This window comes from Leuresthes tenuis, unplaced genomic scaffold (genome assembly GCF_036924035.1).
Source record: "Leuresthes tenuis unplaced genomic scaffold, fLeuTen1.0.hap1 SCAF_16, whole genome shotgun sequence".
Taxonomy (NCBI): Eukaryota; Metazoa; Chordata; class Actinopteri; order Atheriniformes; family Atherinopsidae; genus Leuresthes; species Leuresthes tenuis.
The window spans coordinates 24,188,313-24,205,178 of NW_027325370.1; the positions used below are offsets into that span (position 1 = coordinate 24,188,313).

Genomic DNA, 16,866 nt, shown 5'->3' on the forward strand with positions numbered 1-16,866 from the left:
TTGGTCCCAAAAGCATGAAGTCAAATCTGGGTCCAAAGTAATATCCTTTTATCTCAGGCTGATTTTAATTTTAATTAAAAGTTGCACTGAGTGAAATAGAGCCAATAAAGAGACAGAGCCAAGGCTTCAATATGATCATAGACAATGAGAGTTGAACTCTTAGCTGGCTCGGCCTTGGACTTGGAAGCAGCCTCACAGTGACGTTGGGGGCAGATGGCCTCTCTCTCAGGCGTCAGGCGTCAGCTGTTCACAAACACAGATGAGGGATTTAGTGGTTGGACGCTGTGTCTAACACACAGTTCTCAGAGGGAAACCAGACAAACTCCTGACAAACTCCAGACTCCTAGCTCCCTGTTGGATTTACTGGAATTTGACAAACCAATGAAGACATTTTCTTTCTCTCATAAAGTTCGCAGTTACAGGAAGATATGAGTCATTGCAGGTAGGCTAAAGAAATATAATTCTTCATTTCATATTTTCATTGTAGGCATTTATATGTTTCCCGTGCAATTATTTATATCTTTATTATTGTGGCTGATTGTGCTGAAATGTACTGCAGAAAGAAGTTACAGAAATAATTGTTTCCATTTCTCCAAACATTTACAAACTAATAGAAAATTCATCATTTAACCTGTTTCACAGATAGTATTTATTCTATTTCAGCACATATGTTTAACTGTTGGAAAGTTTTTTTTGTTTTACACTCACCTGTGCAACAGAATGCACAGTTGAAAGGAGGATCACTCATCTGCTAAAGCTCCTTTAATTCCATTTGCTGATTGTAGGATCTGCCCAAACAGCTTAGAATGTCTTTACAGTAAGGCAGAGAAACTATCAGTTGTACTATCAGCCAAGATAAGATGAGTCTATAAAGGTGATTCATGCCTCCACATAAATGAAAATGTTTCGTCACTTAAGATGAAAAGTTGTATTTTATACTAATTTTAGTTTATGGCAATTGTAACACAAAGAAGCTTCCAAGTGGGGAAAAGTAACTAAGCATATTCACTTTAGTGTACTTAAAGTGTACTTTACAATTGTATTTGTGCAATACCTAAAGACAGCATTTATACCTGTATTATACAGTTCAAAGCCATTTATTTGAACCTGAACCTAACACTTTGTTAACTTTAGTCATGATAGTTGCAGGTTCAGGTTGATAAATAATGATCTATTATTATTGATTCTTTACCAATTGTAAGTATAGTTACTTGCATAATAATTAAACATATCTTAAAGCAAATATTTAGTGCTGAAATAATGTGTGAAAAGTTTTTTCAGGATCATTTCTTTCGGCTTTGTCCCCTCCTCTTTTGTTTACAATATTACAATCCAAGGCACTTCATGTCTCATCTGTCTCACACAAAATCAGATATTTGACAAGTTGAGCAGATTCATATGTAAATTGATTATATCTTAAAGAAAACAAGAAAAAAGGGCTGTCCCATATCAAACTTTTCCAACAAACATAACAGCTTCAAAATGTTCTTCTTTTTGACAAGTTTGAACTGTCTACTGAAAAGTCTTAGCTCGTTCTTCCAGTGGATTAAAAGGAGAAGGGTTTCAAAGTGTCAACTTTCAAAAATGCAAATTATCCAAACTAAAGTAATGCTCGTCACAAATTCAACATTCTTGTTTTTGTTGAAGAAAATGAGAAAAACAGGTGTTCTAGATTTTCCTTTTCTTTTTCACAAAATCAGAAGTTTTGTAAAAAAAAAAAAAAAAAAGTATTGAAGTAAAAATCAGAATCAGAAGTTCATTTGTTTGGGTGAGTTATTGCTTTTTAAAGCTTGATTAAAAGTTCTGGGAACTTCTATTCTTGTTCTTGTTTTACTGTCCAGGTGTTTGTTTTCATGATATCATTCAGCAAACAGAGTACAAATCCACATGTCCTGAACAATGACGATGGCACAAAGTCATTTCCTCATCTGCATCCTGTTCTTGAACAAAACAGAAACTTGGAGGGGATCCCTGGTTTCCTTGTGTGGTTCACATGGGAAAGAGACATATCCTGTTATATTTTTTTCCTCTTTTTTTGTCAATAAATATGTCATTTGAAATCATGTAGAAATTTAAATTAAAAATGGTATATTTTCAGGACAGAAACAATCGATGATTGATAGCACTCAAGTCAGCAGCCTTGGTCAGAGATAGAACTGGATCTGTTTGGCTCATGAAAGCTAAAAACTGTCCCTTTTTTTGCAGGTGCACAACAGGAAACATTTTGGTGCATGCTCTTGATTTAGGAGCTTCCTCTTTCTCTAGACCCCATATGCAGGATGTTCCAGTTTTCCTCCTTCAATGAACAAAGCAAACTCAAAGCAGCTGCACAGCAAAATAAGCAATAATCCTCCAAGATGGCAGACACTTCACTTTATATTACAGAAGAGCCTGGAGCTGGCCTAACTGGGGTGGACACATGTACTCTTGAGATTAATATGCAATATGAAGTCATCCCATCTATTGTCTGCTATGTTTGCCTTTCATTCGGCCTCATCTACTGCTTTTTTGGTATGTACTCAAAATAACATTTGATACCAATATATTGCAAGCTTGTTTCCATGTCATTGTGTTAACAGCACCAACTGTTTTTAATGTTTCATTAGCTCACCTGATTGCTTAAAGCCTCAGAGGCAGGTGTCTGTAGGTTGCCAGGGGTTTAGTGTGGATAAGCCCAAAGCTGGAGGGGGCAGATGGCTAGCTCTGTGCTTGAATTTGACAGAGGCAGCATATATGAAGTACCACCTGTTACACTGAATGACATGGTTTGAAACCTGACAGCATTCATGCAATGAATTTGTATTCTATGAGCATAGAATTATGGAGTTAACTCAATAACCATGACCTGCTCCCTAAAATGTGATAATATGCAAACATACAAGCTGCCAAAGTCTGTCAGAGGTTAAGTGTTGCCTGTGATGAATTCCGTGAATGTAAATCATTATGAATGTGAAGATAAATAACTGTGAGGTGCAGGCAGAGTATTTTTTATTGTATTTTTGAGATTAGCTGTTATGTGGACCAGCTTTTTTTTATTGGATTTGTGAAACATTAATTCAGTTTTTCATGTTAAAAAGACATAAAACATTTATATGTTGGAACACTGTGTAGAATATGAATCTTCACCTTATTGCAGTGGAGGAGTTTCAGTGCCCCAGGGATCCCAGGAGCCTTGTTGTTGTGGAAGCTTGGCCCTGTTAGGGTGTTCCAAGATAAATTGGTCCAAGGTGAGAAGCCAGTTGAAGTATGATTCAAATACCTTTATTGGTGATAGAAAATTAATGTGGCCTAGTAAGCTCACACAGGTAAGGGAGTGCCTTATGATCTGACCTATTCCTATGGAGGAGGTGGTGGTTGGTGCTTGTCATGGTGGCAACGGGTGAACGTCCTGATGGTGCACACATGAGGTGAATGAAGCCATCAAACTGAAGAAGTCTTACCAAGCTTGGCTAGCTTGTAGGTCCCTTAGTTTGTGGGAAGCTGACAGGTACTGACAGGCCATGCGGAATGTGACTGGGGCAGTTGCTGAGGTTTTGTGAAACTATGGGAAATTACTTTTGGTTGGTCTCAAAGATATTCTGGCAAACACCAGAACACACCAGACACCTCAAGCAGGAAAGCAGTGTTTTGCTTACTCAGTGGCATTGGAGTGCTTCTGACTACAACTGGGGATATTGTCTAGCAACTGAAAGGATACTTTGAGGATTCTTTCAACCTAACTGATATGTCTTCCACAATGTAAGTAGAGGCAGGGGAGTGTGGAGGGTGAGGTGGGGTGGGGTATTGCCAATCACCAAGGCTGAGATTGCTGAAGTAGTTAAACAACTCTTTAAAGCCTCAGAAGTAGGGAACCACCCTGAGTTTCCAATGGCCCAGGATGTTGTTGGGCTATCTTGGCTGACACTACTGTGTGACGTTGCACAGAAGTCTGGGACAATGCCTCTGGACTGGAAGACTGGGGTTGTGATCCCTGTTTTTAAAAAGGGGCACCAGAGGATGTGCTCCAACTATAGGGGGATCACAACAAAGGGCCCAAGGGTGTCCAGTTCAGTCAGCTTGGGATTACATCTTTGCTTTTTGCAGATAATGTGGTCCTGTTGGCTTTAACAAGTAGAGGCCATGGTCCTCTTTCGGAAGATAGATTGTCCATTCCAGGTTGGGGTTAAGTTGCTGCCTCAAGTGGGGGAGTTAAACTGAATCTGGGTCTTTTTCACAAGTGTGGTTAGAAGTGAGCCAGAGATTGATAGGCAAACTGGCGAAGCACCTGCAGTCATGCAGACGTTGTACCAATCTGACATGGTAAAGCGAGAGCTGAGTACAGTGGTAAGGCTGTCAATTTACCAGTTGCTCTACGTTACAGCCTTCATCTATCTATGGTCATGAGCTGTGGATATGACCGAAAGAAATCATTATCAAAAATACAAGCAACCGAAATGGTGGCCAGGTTCACCCTTAGGGATAGGGTGAGGAATTCGGTCATCTAGGGAGTGCTCAGAGTAGAGTCGCTGCTTCTCCTCCGCATTGATTGGAGCCATTTGAGGCGGTTGGGGTATTTAGAAATTAGAAATTCTGAGAATTTCCTCACTTTGTTTTATATGTCTCACTTCAGGGCAGTATTTTGTGCTTAAAAGAATCCATGTGGCCTAATGAAATATTACAGATAAGTTGAATCTGTACACATGAATTGTCAAATGGATTTGAAAATTCAAACTTTGTTATAATTCCACTTCCCAGGGTATCGGTGCTTCAAGATGGTCATGTTCTTCTCAGGCTTCATGTTTGGCTCTACAGCTGTGCTCCTGTTTTATCACCATGAGCCTACATTAAATGCCCAGCTGGCGCCAGAGACAAAGGTGGGCATCGGCCTGGGTGTGGGTGTGCTGTGTGGACTAATTACCATGCTGGTTTCCACGTTGGGACTCCTCTTCAGCGGCCTGCAGCTGGGAAGCCTTCACTCTCTCTTCATCCTGCTGATTATTGGGCAGTTTCACAGCCTTACTCCTGTGTGGGTGCCTCTCACTGCCATACTGGCTACCAGCATCATCACTGCTGTGTTCACACTTCAGTGGCAGAAGTTATTCAGCATCATCTACACATCTGTTTTTGGAGCAACAACTGTGATGCTGTGTGTGGACTACCTGTTTGGGACGTTTAGGCTGCCAGATCAGGTGTATGATATATTTTGTCAGGTTGCTCCACGGCCATTCTGCTGGTTTAACTGGGCAGTCACTGGGATCAGTCCTGTTTTGAGTCTTGTAGGTGTGGTGGTGCAATGGTGTTTAACTGCAAAAGGAGTGTCACACACAGGAGGTGAGTTCCATTCAGTCTCCACCAGTTATTTCTATCAAAGCTCAAAACCTCAGTCTGTGACACTGTATATTCGTGATTAATTTTTTCCTAGTTGCACATAAAAAACAGAAGAAACATGGCAAGAAGCACAAATGTAGACAGTCAACGAGAAGACCTGAACATTACCGTCGTAGGAGACCTCCACCCCTGAAGCGCTATGCTGGGGACGTCCTGGCACCGGTCAGTCCTTAAATCAAAATGTATCAAGCATGATCCATGTGCTTATCATTCAGTACCTGACATTGTGTTTTAAGTTTCTGATTTGATGAGAAATAGTTTAATTCATTATATAAACAACGTTTCTTGCTCCTGTCCGCCTTTCAGAGTTATCTCCAGACCCTGAAGGAACGTCAGATGGGAACAGGCTCCTCCACCACTAGCGTCAGCACCATCACACACACTCTAATTGACTTTGACTTTGAGACAGGCTCCATGGTGCCTCTAACTGCTGCCTCCCCCATCTTTTCAGTCTGAACAGTAATTGTAAACTATCTGAGGAATCTATTCCTGGTGATTAAATATTCATTTTGAATTGCTCACTTGACAACTGTTCAAGCATTTCAACTCCTGGTTTCAATCCTCTTTGAAGAATCCTCTTTGGAGACCATCTTCTTCGTGATTGCAAAACAAAATTCATGCAACATCCACTGTCATCAGACTCAGCAGTTAATCTCACACTTTCATTATCTTTCATAGACAAACAATATTGTTTCATAGAGTTCCATAAAACTATTTTTTACAGTAATTGTTTCCTATCAAAACAAAAACAGAATCAGACATTAAAGGATAAAAGGACAAATTTATAAAATGACGTGAAATTGTTATCAGGATATATATAAGAAATGTGTGATTTTGAACAATAAACCAATAAAACATTGATTTGCTGTTCAGGTTTATAGCCTGCTGGGTTTTGGGGGTTTTTGTTGGGTTTTTTTGTAGATTAATGTTAATTTAAGAATGAAAATTAGGCTTTTAACATTTTTCATATTTGTGATATTTTATTTATGTTTGTGTTTTATTTGCTCCACACAAAATAAGCAGTCAGTGTCATGGTTTACCTAAAGAAATAATAATCAAAACAAACTGGGATAGATAGGTTTGTCCAAAATCTTGACTGCTGTTGGAACTAAATCTATTTTAGCCACCTAAAAAGAGAACCTAAATCACTTATTTAAGAGCCCGGCTGAGGGAAGACCTTCTGATTTGTGAGCTGTGGTCACGTGATGTATTCTTGCCTCACTGTGCACAATTTTAAATTAGGTGACACATTTACATTAATAATTTGAAAAGTCCATGTTTATGTCATCTGAAAATTCTTTAAACAACATAAGGATCCATCCAGGGGAGCCTAATGACTGACGAACCCCCCGCATTAGGTTCGCTTGCATAACCATTTGTTTACGTATTTGAGGCTGACTTCCTCAGCAGCTAATCCTTTTCCTTTAAAGACCCTGCATGTACCACCACACTGGTGTTTTCAGTTCTATCAGTGTGAAATGCCTGCTCAGGTAAAAGTATGAGAGGAATAATCGTTAAACATTTTCTTCCATTAGATTTGTTTATTTGAAATAACTAAGACTTTATTTACAACCAAGCTGAGGCAGCAAGGTTTCTGACTGGATGATGAACAAGAACTCACAGAAAACACATTTTATACAGCTAAATAACAGCTAAATAAATATGCTAAAATGAATACAGTACACATCCACCAGTTGACATTCTGACTCATGGTGTCACACATGGTAGTTAGCTACAGTCCACACAAAAACAAATTTCAAAAAGCAAAAAGGGGTATATAAGTAGCATTTGTCATATGTTTGATTATTGATGACGGCTGCTACTGACTTCTAAGAGCAGTGATACAATCTCCTTGATTATCCTAAACATTGCTATTACTGTGGAGGACGTGCAGTAATACATGAAATTCAAAAGTAGACCAAAAAATGTTTCAGGAATTTTATTAATGATTTCACTAAGACATATTTATAAGTATATGTTTTAATAAATTCGACGAGACGTGAGTTCACAGAAAAATGAGGCAGAAACCCACACTTTTCTTACTTCTATTAAACTAAATCACTGTGCAGATCAGGTTTGTGTTGAATCCCCGGTGACCTCTTGTGGCTTAGTCGTCACACTGCATCCAGTGTGCAGCGGTGTCAAGGGGATAGTCCTTTTCCACCGCTTGCTTCTGCTGATTTACACGCCATTGCTTGCTGCCTTTAAACATGTAAACATAGCCATCAGTCCCTGTTAAAGCAGCATCGATGTTGGTGGGGGCCCCCTTGAAGAGGTGCCCAATAGATTTGGGATATGAACGCAGGTCTGTTGGACCAACTTCATCCCACTGCCAGTATCCAGAATCCTAAAAGAAAAAAAAATAGCAAGTTATTTAACAGAAGGTGAAGGTTTAGACACAAAATGTGTCCAAATTGATTTTAAAAATGTCATATTTAATTTCATTACTTTGAAAAAGATCAGTTTTTTTGTTTTAGGTAAGTAAAGGGCTGAGTCAACATTTGCAGGGATGTTGGCCAGGCGTCTGGGATAGCCGTTGTCTAGTTTGAAGCCAGTGTATCTCCACACTTTGTCTCCTGTAAGAGGACACATGCTGAACACTTGTCACATTTACATAAAAATTCAATGTAAAACATTTTTAAACGATTCAATAAATCCACCTTTCAGAAAGTAGGACTTGCCGGTCCGCTGAGAATGAACAGCAGCACCGAGGCTCCCTGGCAGCTCCTTCCACAGTGAAGAAATCCCAATGGGAGTGTTGTAGCCAGCGCTGGATACAGTCCACACATACTGCCCACTGAAAACATATGTCTTACGCGAAGGACCTGAAATTACACAGCGCAAGAGGAAAAGTACCTATAAAAACATCTTCCTGAAGGGGGAGAGTTATGAGTGTTTTCTTCAACAACATACAGAATTCATGTTCATGTGCCAATCCATGTTTTAATCTGACAGTATCTGAGCCTCTGTACCTAACATAACTGCATCCAGAGAGGTTGTGCAAGGATCTGGGATAACTTCTCGTGGCACTGGCTTCTGTGCATTTTTGGATGGAAGACTCTTCTCTGGCTTTCCTGAAAAGGGACACAACTGCACATTGCATTAATAGCACTTCAAAGAGAATTCATATCCCTTTGTAATATTCTATTATTACCGTATAAAGCCTGAATCCCTTGTATGTCATCTGAATGTAGCTTGAAGTCAGAGCGGTATCCGTTGTATATGGGTCCCATCAGTGCGCTGTAGTATTGTGAGTGTCCCAGGCCAAGAGCATGACCGATTTCATGAGCTGCCACAATCCTCAGATTGGAGCCAGAGCTCTTGCCCTCTGTCCACAGTTCATCCTCATCAAAGTGTATAATGCCTGACTCAGGAGCATCAGCATGGGCTAAAACACGGCCTGAGGAAATAGTAAGAATATCACTTTACGTCAAAAGTTTCTAAATAGGAGGTAGTACGCTATAAAAATAACTCAAGACAGTGATTATATTTTTTATCCTACCTCGACCATCAAAGGGCACCGGGCATGACTTGTCTTTTCTGTGAAAGGAGATTTTGATGTCTGCTCGTCCATCTTGTACCTCCCTGAACTTTAAAACCGACACATCACTCCAATACTTAAAAGCATTCTGGATGGCCTGACGGGTCTTTCCCTGACCCAGGTCAGGAGTATAATTGTAAATGCGGTATGTCAGCATCTTCTTACGCCAGTAACCTGCTCAATTACAACAAAATTTCATTTTATTCACAATATTGCCTAATAAATGTGTATCATGTTATAAAGATACTCACCCATGATACGATATTTAAGAGAGTTGTTATTGAAAGAATCTTCGAGACCACACCGAGGTTTTTTCATCATTGCCATTGTGGCTGAATCCAGGCTTCCTGATACTGGTAGGTTGGTCACTTTCTGAAAGATTCTGACATTCAGAGAAAAGGTAGTCACATTCGATTCAAAGAAAGTATAAATAATAAATGAGGGCTGTGAAAAAGGAGTAGATATGGTCACCTCATCGCTTCAGCTATCTTCTCAGGTGGATGGTTTATATCTAAACTTCTCAGTGGGATGTGCAGGTAGCCATACTTCCTTAAATATCCCTAAACGAAGAGCAGTCAATTTAACAGATCTTTATTCAAGACACTGATGCCTCAAAAAAAAAAAAACCTAAGCTCTTTGAAAGTCTTTTCTAATTATTATTGACGTGACATACAATTACAATCAGCATTATCAACCAGCCTGGAGCAGAAATAATCCTGCTGCTGCAGAACTTTAAACATTAAAATGATCCCGCGTACTGTTGAATCTTAAGTAACAGTCTGTAAATACAATTTAATTTCAGTCACTGGTTCCGGAGGGGGAGAAAAAGAAAAGCAGAATAAAATGTTTCATTCTTCGAGCTATTACGAAGTTTTAATTCAGAGACATATATCTTGACATTGTTTCAAGCCGTGGCTCATCAGCTCCTTTCGTTTTGTTTTGTCTTACCATGGCTTCAGTGAAGTCGTTGCTGCTCTGAGCAATAGATGAAGCAGTTGTCAGCAGAACAAGAAGCCCCATTAATTCCAGCCTACTGTCCATTTTCCGGTTTGTGTCTTTTCCCATTACCGAAGAGAGATAAAATAACTGGATTCAGCACAGCAAGTTGACTCTTTTCAACTGATGCACAAGTCCTCGATCCTTCTAAGCATCGCCACATCCATCCTCTGTGTATTAGCCCTTGAACATCTGTGCTGAAGCTGGCGTCTTACTTTAAGCGTTTAGTTTATATACCCAAGTATTTCTTGCTGACTTGCCCACAAGCCACATAATAAACTTTGACATGGAATGTAAAAAAGAAAAAGAACAACACAATAGCCCATATTTCAGACACTAACTGCACAATCATGACTTCACACGTAATCATTTGCAGTCCTTTGTCTTGAGGAGAATAAAAATAGCTTCCCACATATGTTGTTTACATCAAAGGAAGCCAATCAATTAGGAATGAAGACTGTTTAAAATGGAGATTAGCTGCCAAAAATCTATTAAAGGTGCTGACTGACGACCAGCCAGGAAATAGTGGTGAGAAAACGAAAACGCTGATATCTAATTAAGCTGGAATACAACTATTTACCAGATGTGCATACCAGAAATGTTGCCGTTGCTTACTTATGATTTGCTTTGTGAGCTTTATTCAACATAATCTGAGCATTCTTGATTTTATGGTTACCGCTATGAGAGAAAAACAAGTGACCACAAATCCTCCAAGGGACTACAGCAGCTAATTATATTGTTCTTAATGTAGGGGCCCATTTAAGGAAAACCAACGACGCCCCAACATAACCAACGCAACAAATTGTCCTGTAGTGAAGACAGAATACGGCTCCTTTTCTTAACTTACAGTTCTCCTGTCTCTTAGGCTGTTGTGTTGAACTTCAATTCTAGTTCCACACAAAATTTGAGAACAAATGTAATGATAGTGAAACTATTTTTTTGTTTGTTTGTTTTTTGAGTCTGTGCTACTCTCCTACATTGCTATACACCATAGTTCATATGAAAATGGAATCATGTTAAAGTATAACAAAAGATGAACAAGCTTCACAAAGACATCAGCAATGAAGTAAGGAAATATCTGAAAACATCTGTGTGCTTTATGTGTGTTCAGTAAAGCATTAGAGTCAATGGAAGATTTGGCTTCTTGCCCAAAAATACTTAAATTCTCTTAAAGTACTTGGTTTATGTATAATATTTTTGTGGAAATGTATCGTGACAAGTACAAAGAAAATTCTTAGGACCCAGCAAAAGATTTTCGGACATTCACCAGTAGGAAAAAGTGACAAAACCACCTCACGTTGCATTTGGCATGATGCAACCTGGTATTTCAATCAGACAAAAAAAAAATTAAGTTAAATAAATCCACATCATACTGGCAGGACAGAGGAGCAGCTGCAGTGAGAGGCTCATCTCTCTGCGCTGCAGGACTGAGAGATTCAGGAGGTCCTTTGTCCCCACAGCCATGAGACTTTTCACAGTGACTGCTGACATGTTTTTCTCAAATTTATTTATTTAGTCATTTATTATTATTTTCAATGTTGTTGTTCTAATATACAATCATTGTAAATATTGATTTTTTTTAAGCTACTTGACTAATTTGAATTTCTCCCACTGGGGGATGAATAAAGTATTTTTCTATTCTATTCTGTTCTGTTCTGTTCTGTTACAGTGGGAGGATGAAGCCAATGCCCAAGTTGATTGCTGTAAAATAATGCCAACCATGAGGCTCATTAGTGATTTTAATAGGCTTTAAACAACAGTGGAGCTCTAACACACAGAAGGACAAACTATATAAGCATTTAGCTACACAGGTAACATTTGTTAGTAGGACCAGTTCATCTTCCTTTTCTTCTTTTAAATCGTGGGATTAGCTTAAAAAAAAAAGTCCTTTGAGCATATAAATTGTGTTTTCTTAGATTTTCTGAGATGTTCAAAGCAACCATTCCAGTGAACAAGTTTTACTAAAGAGAAATGAGGTCAGAGCAGTGGGTAATGTCCCGACTGTGTAAACCACCATGTTCGTGTGACAAGACGCAATTAGTCATTGACACAAGGATTCCTCTCTAAATCCGACAGGTTAGTGAACTATATTCGCTTCAAGAGAAAATGCTTTTTGTTTTTTTTATTTCTTGAGTGTTTCCTGATTAGATGAAAGGTACAAAATGGATAGACATGCACAAAACAAGTCACAATGATCTGTTTGAAAGATATTTATAAATGACTCGCCCGGACCACATAATTGCAGAAGCAGGATTCACAATGTTATCAGTGGTATTCAAATCTAAGTCTAAAAAAACTAAACAAAAACCAACAAAAAATAAATTGTCCTTTCAGGAGACATAATGTCTGCCAAGCAGACATCCTGTCCTCAGGCCTGCGTTTGCTTCCAATGTTCATAATGAATATCAAATAGGTAAAATATCTATGGAAGCTATGATCTGGAGGCTGCAAATGTCGCATCCCATCATATGTAGTTTGTATGTTCAGTACGACTCGTCTGCTGTCCTTTTGTGCTTCAAGACTCACACTCCAGCTGCTTTAACTCCTCCTGTAAGGCCTTAACCCGGCGCAACTTTTCCAGCTGATCCTTTGTTGGCTCCTTTATTTCCCCCGATTCCACCTTCTGCTGCAACTCCTCAACTTGTCGCAACTTCTTTTTCAGGTTTTTTATCTTTTTGGCCTTTTCATCCGCATCTGCTGAAGAGTCATCGGGAGATGAGACAGAGGCCGACGCCTCCGTCTTGCCTCTCTCGGAGATGGATACGTTCTCCACGGCGTCACTCATTTCCTCCACCTCTGCTTCGCCGTCCTGGTGCTGCTGCTGTTTTCGTTTTTCTTTGCGCTTCATGTTGCGTTTGGCAGACTTTGAGAGACCCGCCGTCTCGCTGTCCCCACATCCAGGGATCTTTTGCTGCTGCGACTGCTTTGACGGCGTCTGCTCTGAGGGGTTCATGCCCGGAGGCAGGTCTGGTTTGCTCTTGAAAAACTTCACATACTTGTTTTCATACCTAAGACGACAGAAACACATTTAAGATGACAAATGGAGCAACACTCGTCACAAGCATAAAAAAATGGCTATAGGTCTGAATAACACAAAGACGCCAACAAATATGTCAAACTAAAGAGATTGCAAGCTTAAGAAGCCTCTGTCCAAGAGGACTAACATGGATATTCAGACAAATTAAGGAACCAGCAGCTGTTTATGGGCAGTATTTGCATCACTTCCTGTCTCTAGCACTCCCATCCCACCTCTCATCTTCACCAAACTGAGAGATTGCGGTCACGAGAGAGCATCTGGCATGGATTCAAAAGAAAACAGCTTTTGTTTACTGCATGTGTAGATGTGTAAGGAAAAAGGCGGTGCACTTACACAGGGACCTCCTCCTGGGGCACATAACCATCTTTTACCCGCCTCGGCTTCCTCCATGACCCGTCAGGTCGCTGAGTAGCAGCAATGTATTTCCCTGAAGAGCCACAGACAGAGCATTCAGAGTACAAACGGCTTCAGTACGGACTACGAGTAGTTTAAATGGGAGATTTTGATTTGCATTCTGCTTATCACATAGCGGGACAAAGTGAAATCCCTGCATGTGCCAATGACATTTTATACATTTCAAACCAAACAAAATGCCACACAACTGCTGCAGTGTCTAAAACATGCTCGCTCAAGATCACAAAGCCTCTATCACACCATCAATATCCCATCAACAAAATAATCTACACTGCATGGGGCATTTGTTAGTTATTTCACTGTGATATTTTGCGCTGGAAAGAACAGGGTTGATTTAATAAAAGACACACAGGCTTTGAGGACTTTTATTGTTCACTTGAGACTGAAACCATGAAACCAGTGAGGCGTTGTTGTGCCACAATGAGGAGCTGCTGTGAGTTTGGAAAACCACAAGATGTCACTGTGCATACAAATGATTAAATGCTGAGCTTTACCTCTTAGGACACATTCGGCACAGACGCAAAGCACTGTGTATTACAGCAGGAAAGTTTACTGAGGCATCATAAAGACTATTCAGAGGATGCATGATTGGATTTTCATGATTGTACTGTGATATATAACACAGAACGTAACTATCAGCAACCTTCTGCTGTGTAGTTAGTGTAAAAGACCAGGAGCGACCTCATTTTGAGTTTCGACTTCTCTAAAAGGGATACTTTTAAGGAGTCAAGTGAGAGAAATTAAGAGGAAAAATTAATCTTCCTCCCTTTCCCACACTATGTTTGACTTTATTAAATATTTTGCTATGACATCTTTAATTATAATGAACAGACAGAGAAGAGGAAAAAAACTGATGTCAACCTCCTCACCACTGATCTGTGTGATGAAACATGGCCTAATATAAAAAATAAAGTTATAAAAGTCTGGGAACGGATGAGGAAGACCATGACACATTTTAGATGACTTAAGACAATGTGGCAAATATCAAATACACTTATCTGATGTGTGCGTCGTCACTTCTGCACTTTCATTGCACAAGTTCACAGTTTATTAATATGATATATGACAGTAAAAGACTTAACTACTTCAATATATCAGTGGTTCAATGTGCTCTATTAGCCATGTTGTCACATTGATTTGGCCACCCATATTACCATATATCCTGCTGTGTTATGTGATATGACAGCTTTTCACACATCACACACCCCTGATCTCACTTAGTACAGGAAGTTACAGTTCATTTAAACTATTTTCTAAATGTGTTTTACAAATGTAGATTGTGAATTATGTCTGAGGGAGACCACAGTTTGACAAGTAAGGAGGCGTCTGCACAATAAAGTGGGCGTTTTTTTTAAACAGGTGGAGTTCTTCAATGCAAAGACGTGACTGATTAGAATCAGTCTTTATTTGCAATACTTTCACAGCACATGACCTGGTTCTGACACGAAGAGACAAATGGGAAGACTGAACTTGCAAAAGTTTATAGAGAATAAAATAATTATGTAATCTTTTTCACAATGACTGAAAATTATTAACCTTTGTATAGGCTCAATTTTGCAGGTCAGCATATTGCCATACATTCTTTAGAGTGATGGCTGCCAGAAAATTGGTTCCAATGTTTGACATTCTCTGTGCAACTCTCCCAAAAGGGCTCTCAAGCTAGGAAAAAGACCTTGAAGTGGTCATTGCACAGCTGCAGCACCTTAGCTGCTTCTTTTCTCCTCCTCCTAAGTAAACGTTATGCCAAGGCTTTCCTCTGATGGCCTGACGGATACATCCTGCATCTAAGTATGCAGGTGGGCAAAAAGTATGATTTGCGCGTTTAGCCCCATAACAAATATACAGTAACAGAAAAAGAGGGTAACGGTACTGGACTGATCCGTCCCCCGTAGATGGTGTGGATGAAGGACTTTGAAAGCAATCACGGCCTTGCGCTGTTGTACACCTTACGATATGTTGTGTCAGAATGGGACAAAATAATCATTGAAGCATTTCATCACTCAGTTAATCGATATTAGAAGAAATGGCAACATTACAAAGTGATACAAGCTTATTTTGGAATGTGATACAGGCCTGAAATACAAAAATGGACATACAACAACACACAAAATGAAGTGGTTGACACAAAACAAATCTCTTGAAAGATGTCTACGAAGAAAATTCAAACTAACGGCAGGAATCAATGTTTGCTAAAATTTTCCATATTATCCCCACTATTTCTGGTTTAGAATTAGTTAGTTAGTTACTCTGAGCAAGAAGCCTCCACTTCAGCAGTGTTTCCCACACCAGTATTCCCAGTTAGATTCCTAAATATATTCTAAATGTCCGTTACAGGATGTTTGTTAATTAGTATGGTTTGTTAGCCTACTTTGCACGATTACTTAACATCTATCTAATGGATGTTAAATTGAGTCTTGAGTCTGTAAAATTAAAACTTTATGTGCTCTAAGAAGTGTTCGGGTAAATTCAAACACTTGAAAAAAAAAAACATGTCCACCCAGTTTTTTAAAAATTCTGAATGGAAGGTTTATATCATAATCTGAAGTTGCAACTAAAATAATTGAAAGAACATAATCTTTGGTGTGAAAAAGAGTTAGTTTGAAAACTGCTGTAAATTAGTCACTGTGGTAGTTGTTGAGTCTCCTCGGTCACATTAAATCAACTCAAAATAGCAGAAAGGCTAACTAATGCTATCCAGCTAAGTCAACCATATTTACACAGAAAGAGCTCCTAAAAAACTAACCATATATTTGCATGGGTGACTATGAATATGAACACACTAGTGTTCCTGGCAGCAATAGCCTTTATATGAAACATCTTTTTCACATTAATAAGTCATGCAGAGTGACACCAACTAGCTAACTAGCGACAGTGCAGAGTACACCGTCTCAGCTAGCAGCAAAAGCTAACAGCTACACAACACATCCGAGGTGACCGTTTCGTTTAAAATCAGTAGTAATCAGTGTTGCAGATAAAAAGCACCAGCTGAACTGAGAGCGTTGTGTTTATTGAGGAGTATAACTTCAACTTGACAAAGGTCTGCCACATGCATCAGCCTTACCAGATTCATCTGTGACATAGGGGGTTGCCATTTTGGTGGTATACAGTGTGGCTCCGCTCCTCTCTGTTGATCGGTAACTTTACCCCCACACCTCCTCTTACTCACTTAAGTCTCACACAGTAGCACAGCTACAACTTTTTAAACATGTGCCTTAACGTTGAACTTCCACAGAAGGTGAGAGCTGTCATAGCAGCTCATACAAACCGATAATAAAGACCGTGCCGGGCGGTAAGGGGCAACTGCCCAAGCGAACCACAGTCTTCGATTTCGGAAATGACGACATGAATCAAGGGTTGCCAGGTTTGGGTAGTGAGACGCTTTGTGCTATTAAACTAAACTCATTAGTCTGTCAGAGAGCAGACCAGGATAATTAAGCGCCTTCAGTCATTGCCTTACTTTTGCTTTTTTGTTGTTGTTGTTTGCTTTAATGATAACATGTTCTATCAGATA

General features: G+C 39.5%; 3 protein-coding genes across 3 annotated transcripts; 1 reads left to right on the plus strand and 2 right to left on the minus strand.

Moving 5' to 3' along the window:
* The first annotated feature begins 220 nt into the window (after positions 1-220).
* LOC140272120 (transmembrane protein 198-like) lies at positions 221-6,243 on the plus strand. Its single transcript, XM_072367466.1, has 5 exons — positions 221-442; positions 2,206-2,511; positions 4,735-5,310; positions 5,402-5,529; positions 5,674-6,243. The coding sequence occupies exons 2-5, from the start codon at positions 2,358-2,360 to the stop codon at positions 5,821-5,823; spliced, it is 1,008 nt and encodes a 335-aa protein (XP_072223567.1). The 5' UTR covers positions 221-442; positions 2,206-2,357; the 3' UTR covers positions 5,824-6,243.
* A 1,178-nt stretch (positions 6,244-7,421) lies between these two features.
* LOC140271855 (matrix metalloproteinase-19-like) lies at positions 7,422-10,013 on the minus strand. The gene is made up of 9 exons (XM_072367163.1): positions 9,857-10,013; positions 9,380-9,468; positions 9,160-9,290; positions 8,870-9,082; positions 8,522-8,767; positions 8,340-8,441; positions 8,028-8,192; positions 7,816-7,943; positions 7,422-7,714 (listed from the first exon to the last, which is right to left on the minus strand). The coding sequence occupies exons 1-9, from the start codon at positions 9,971-9,973 to the stop codon at positions 7,475-7,477; spliced, it is 1,431 nt and encodes a 476-aa protein (XP_072223264.1). The 5' UTR covers positions 9,974-10,013; the 3' UTR covers positions 7,422-7,474.
* Positions 10,014-12,099: 2,086 nt separating this feature from the next.
* Positions 12,100-16,681, minus strand: pym1 (PYM homolog 1, exon junction complex associated factor). The gene is made up of 3 exons (XM_072367553.1): positions 16,417-16,681; positions 13,275-13,368; positions 12,100-12,912 (listed from the first exon to the last, which is right to left on the minus strand). The coding sequence occupies exons 1-3, from the start codon at positions 16,445-16,447 to the stop codon at positions 12,420-12,422; spliced, it is 618 nt and encodes a 205-aa protein (XP_072223654.1). The 5' UTR covers positions 16,448-16,681; the 3' UTR covers positions 12,100-12,419.
* Positions 16,682-16,866: the final 185 nt, after the last annotated feature.

Excerpts from the sequence above, each read along its gene's own strand:
- LOC140271855 (XM_072367163.1), bottom strand. The coding sequence starts at position 9,973 with ATGGGAAAAGACACAAACCGGAAAATGGACAGTAGGCTGGAATTAATG. Across the intron at positions 9,083-9,159 it reads TCTTAAATATCGTATCATGG|GTTACTGGCGTAAGAAGATG; the intron begins GTGAGTATCTTT and ends GTAATTGAGCAG. Across the intron at positions 8,768-8,869 it reads GGTGCCCTTTGATGGTCGAG|GCCGTGTTTTAGCCCATGCT; the intron begins GTAGGATAAAAA and ends CTATTTCCTCAG.
- pym1 (XM_072367553.1), bottom strand. The coding sequence starts at position 16,447 with ATGGCAACCCCCTATGTCACAGATGAATCTG. Across the intron at positions 13,369-16,416 it reads CTATGTCACAGATGAATCTG|GGAAATACATTGCTGCTACT; the intron begins GTAAGGCTGATG and ends GTGGCTCTTCAG. Across the intron at positions 12,913-13,274 it reads CCCCAGGAGGAGGTCCCTGT|GTATGAAAACAAGTATGTGA; the intron begins GTAAGTGCACCG and ends CTGTCGTCTTAG.
- LOC140272120 (XM_072367466.1), top strand. The coding sequence starts at position 2,358 with ATGGCAGACACTTCACTTTATATTACAGAAGAGCCTGGAGCTGGCCTA. Across the intron at positions 5,311-5,401 it reads AGGAGTGTCACACACAGGAG|TTGCACATAAAAAACAGAAG; the intron begins GTGAGTTCCATT and ends ATTTTTTCCTAG. Across the intron at positions 5,530-5,673 it reads CTGGGGACGTCCTGGCACCG|AGTTATCTCCAGACCCTGAA; the intron begins GTCAGTCCTTAA and ends TCCGCCTTTCAG.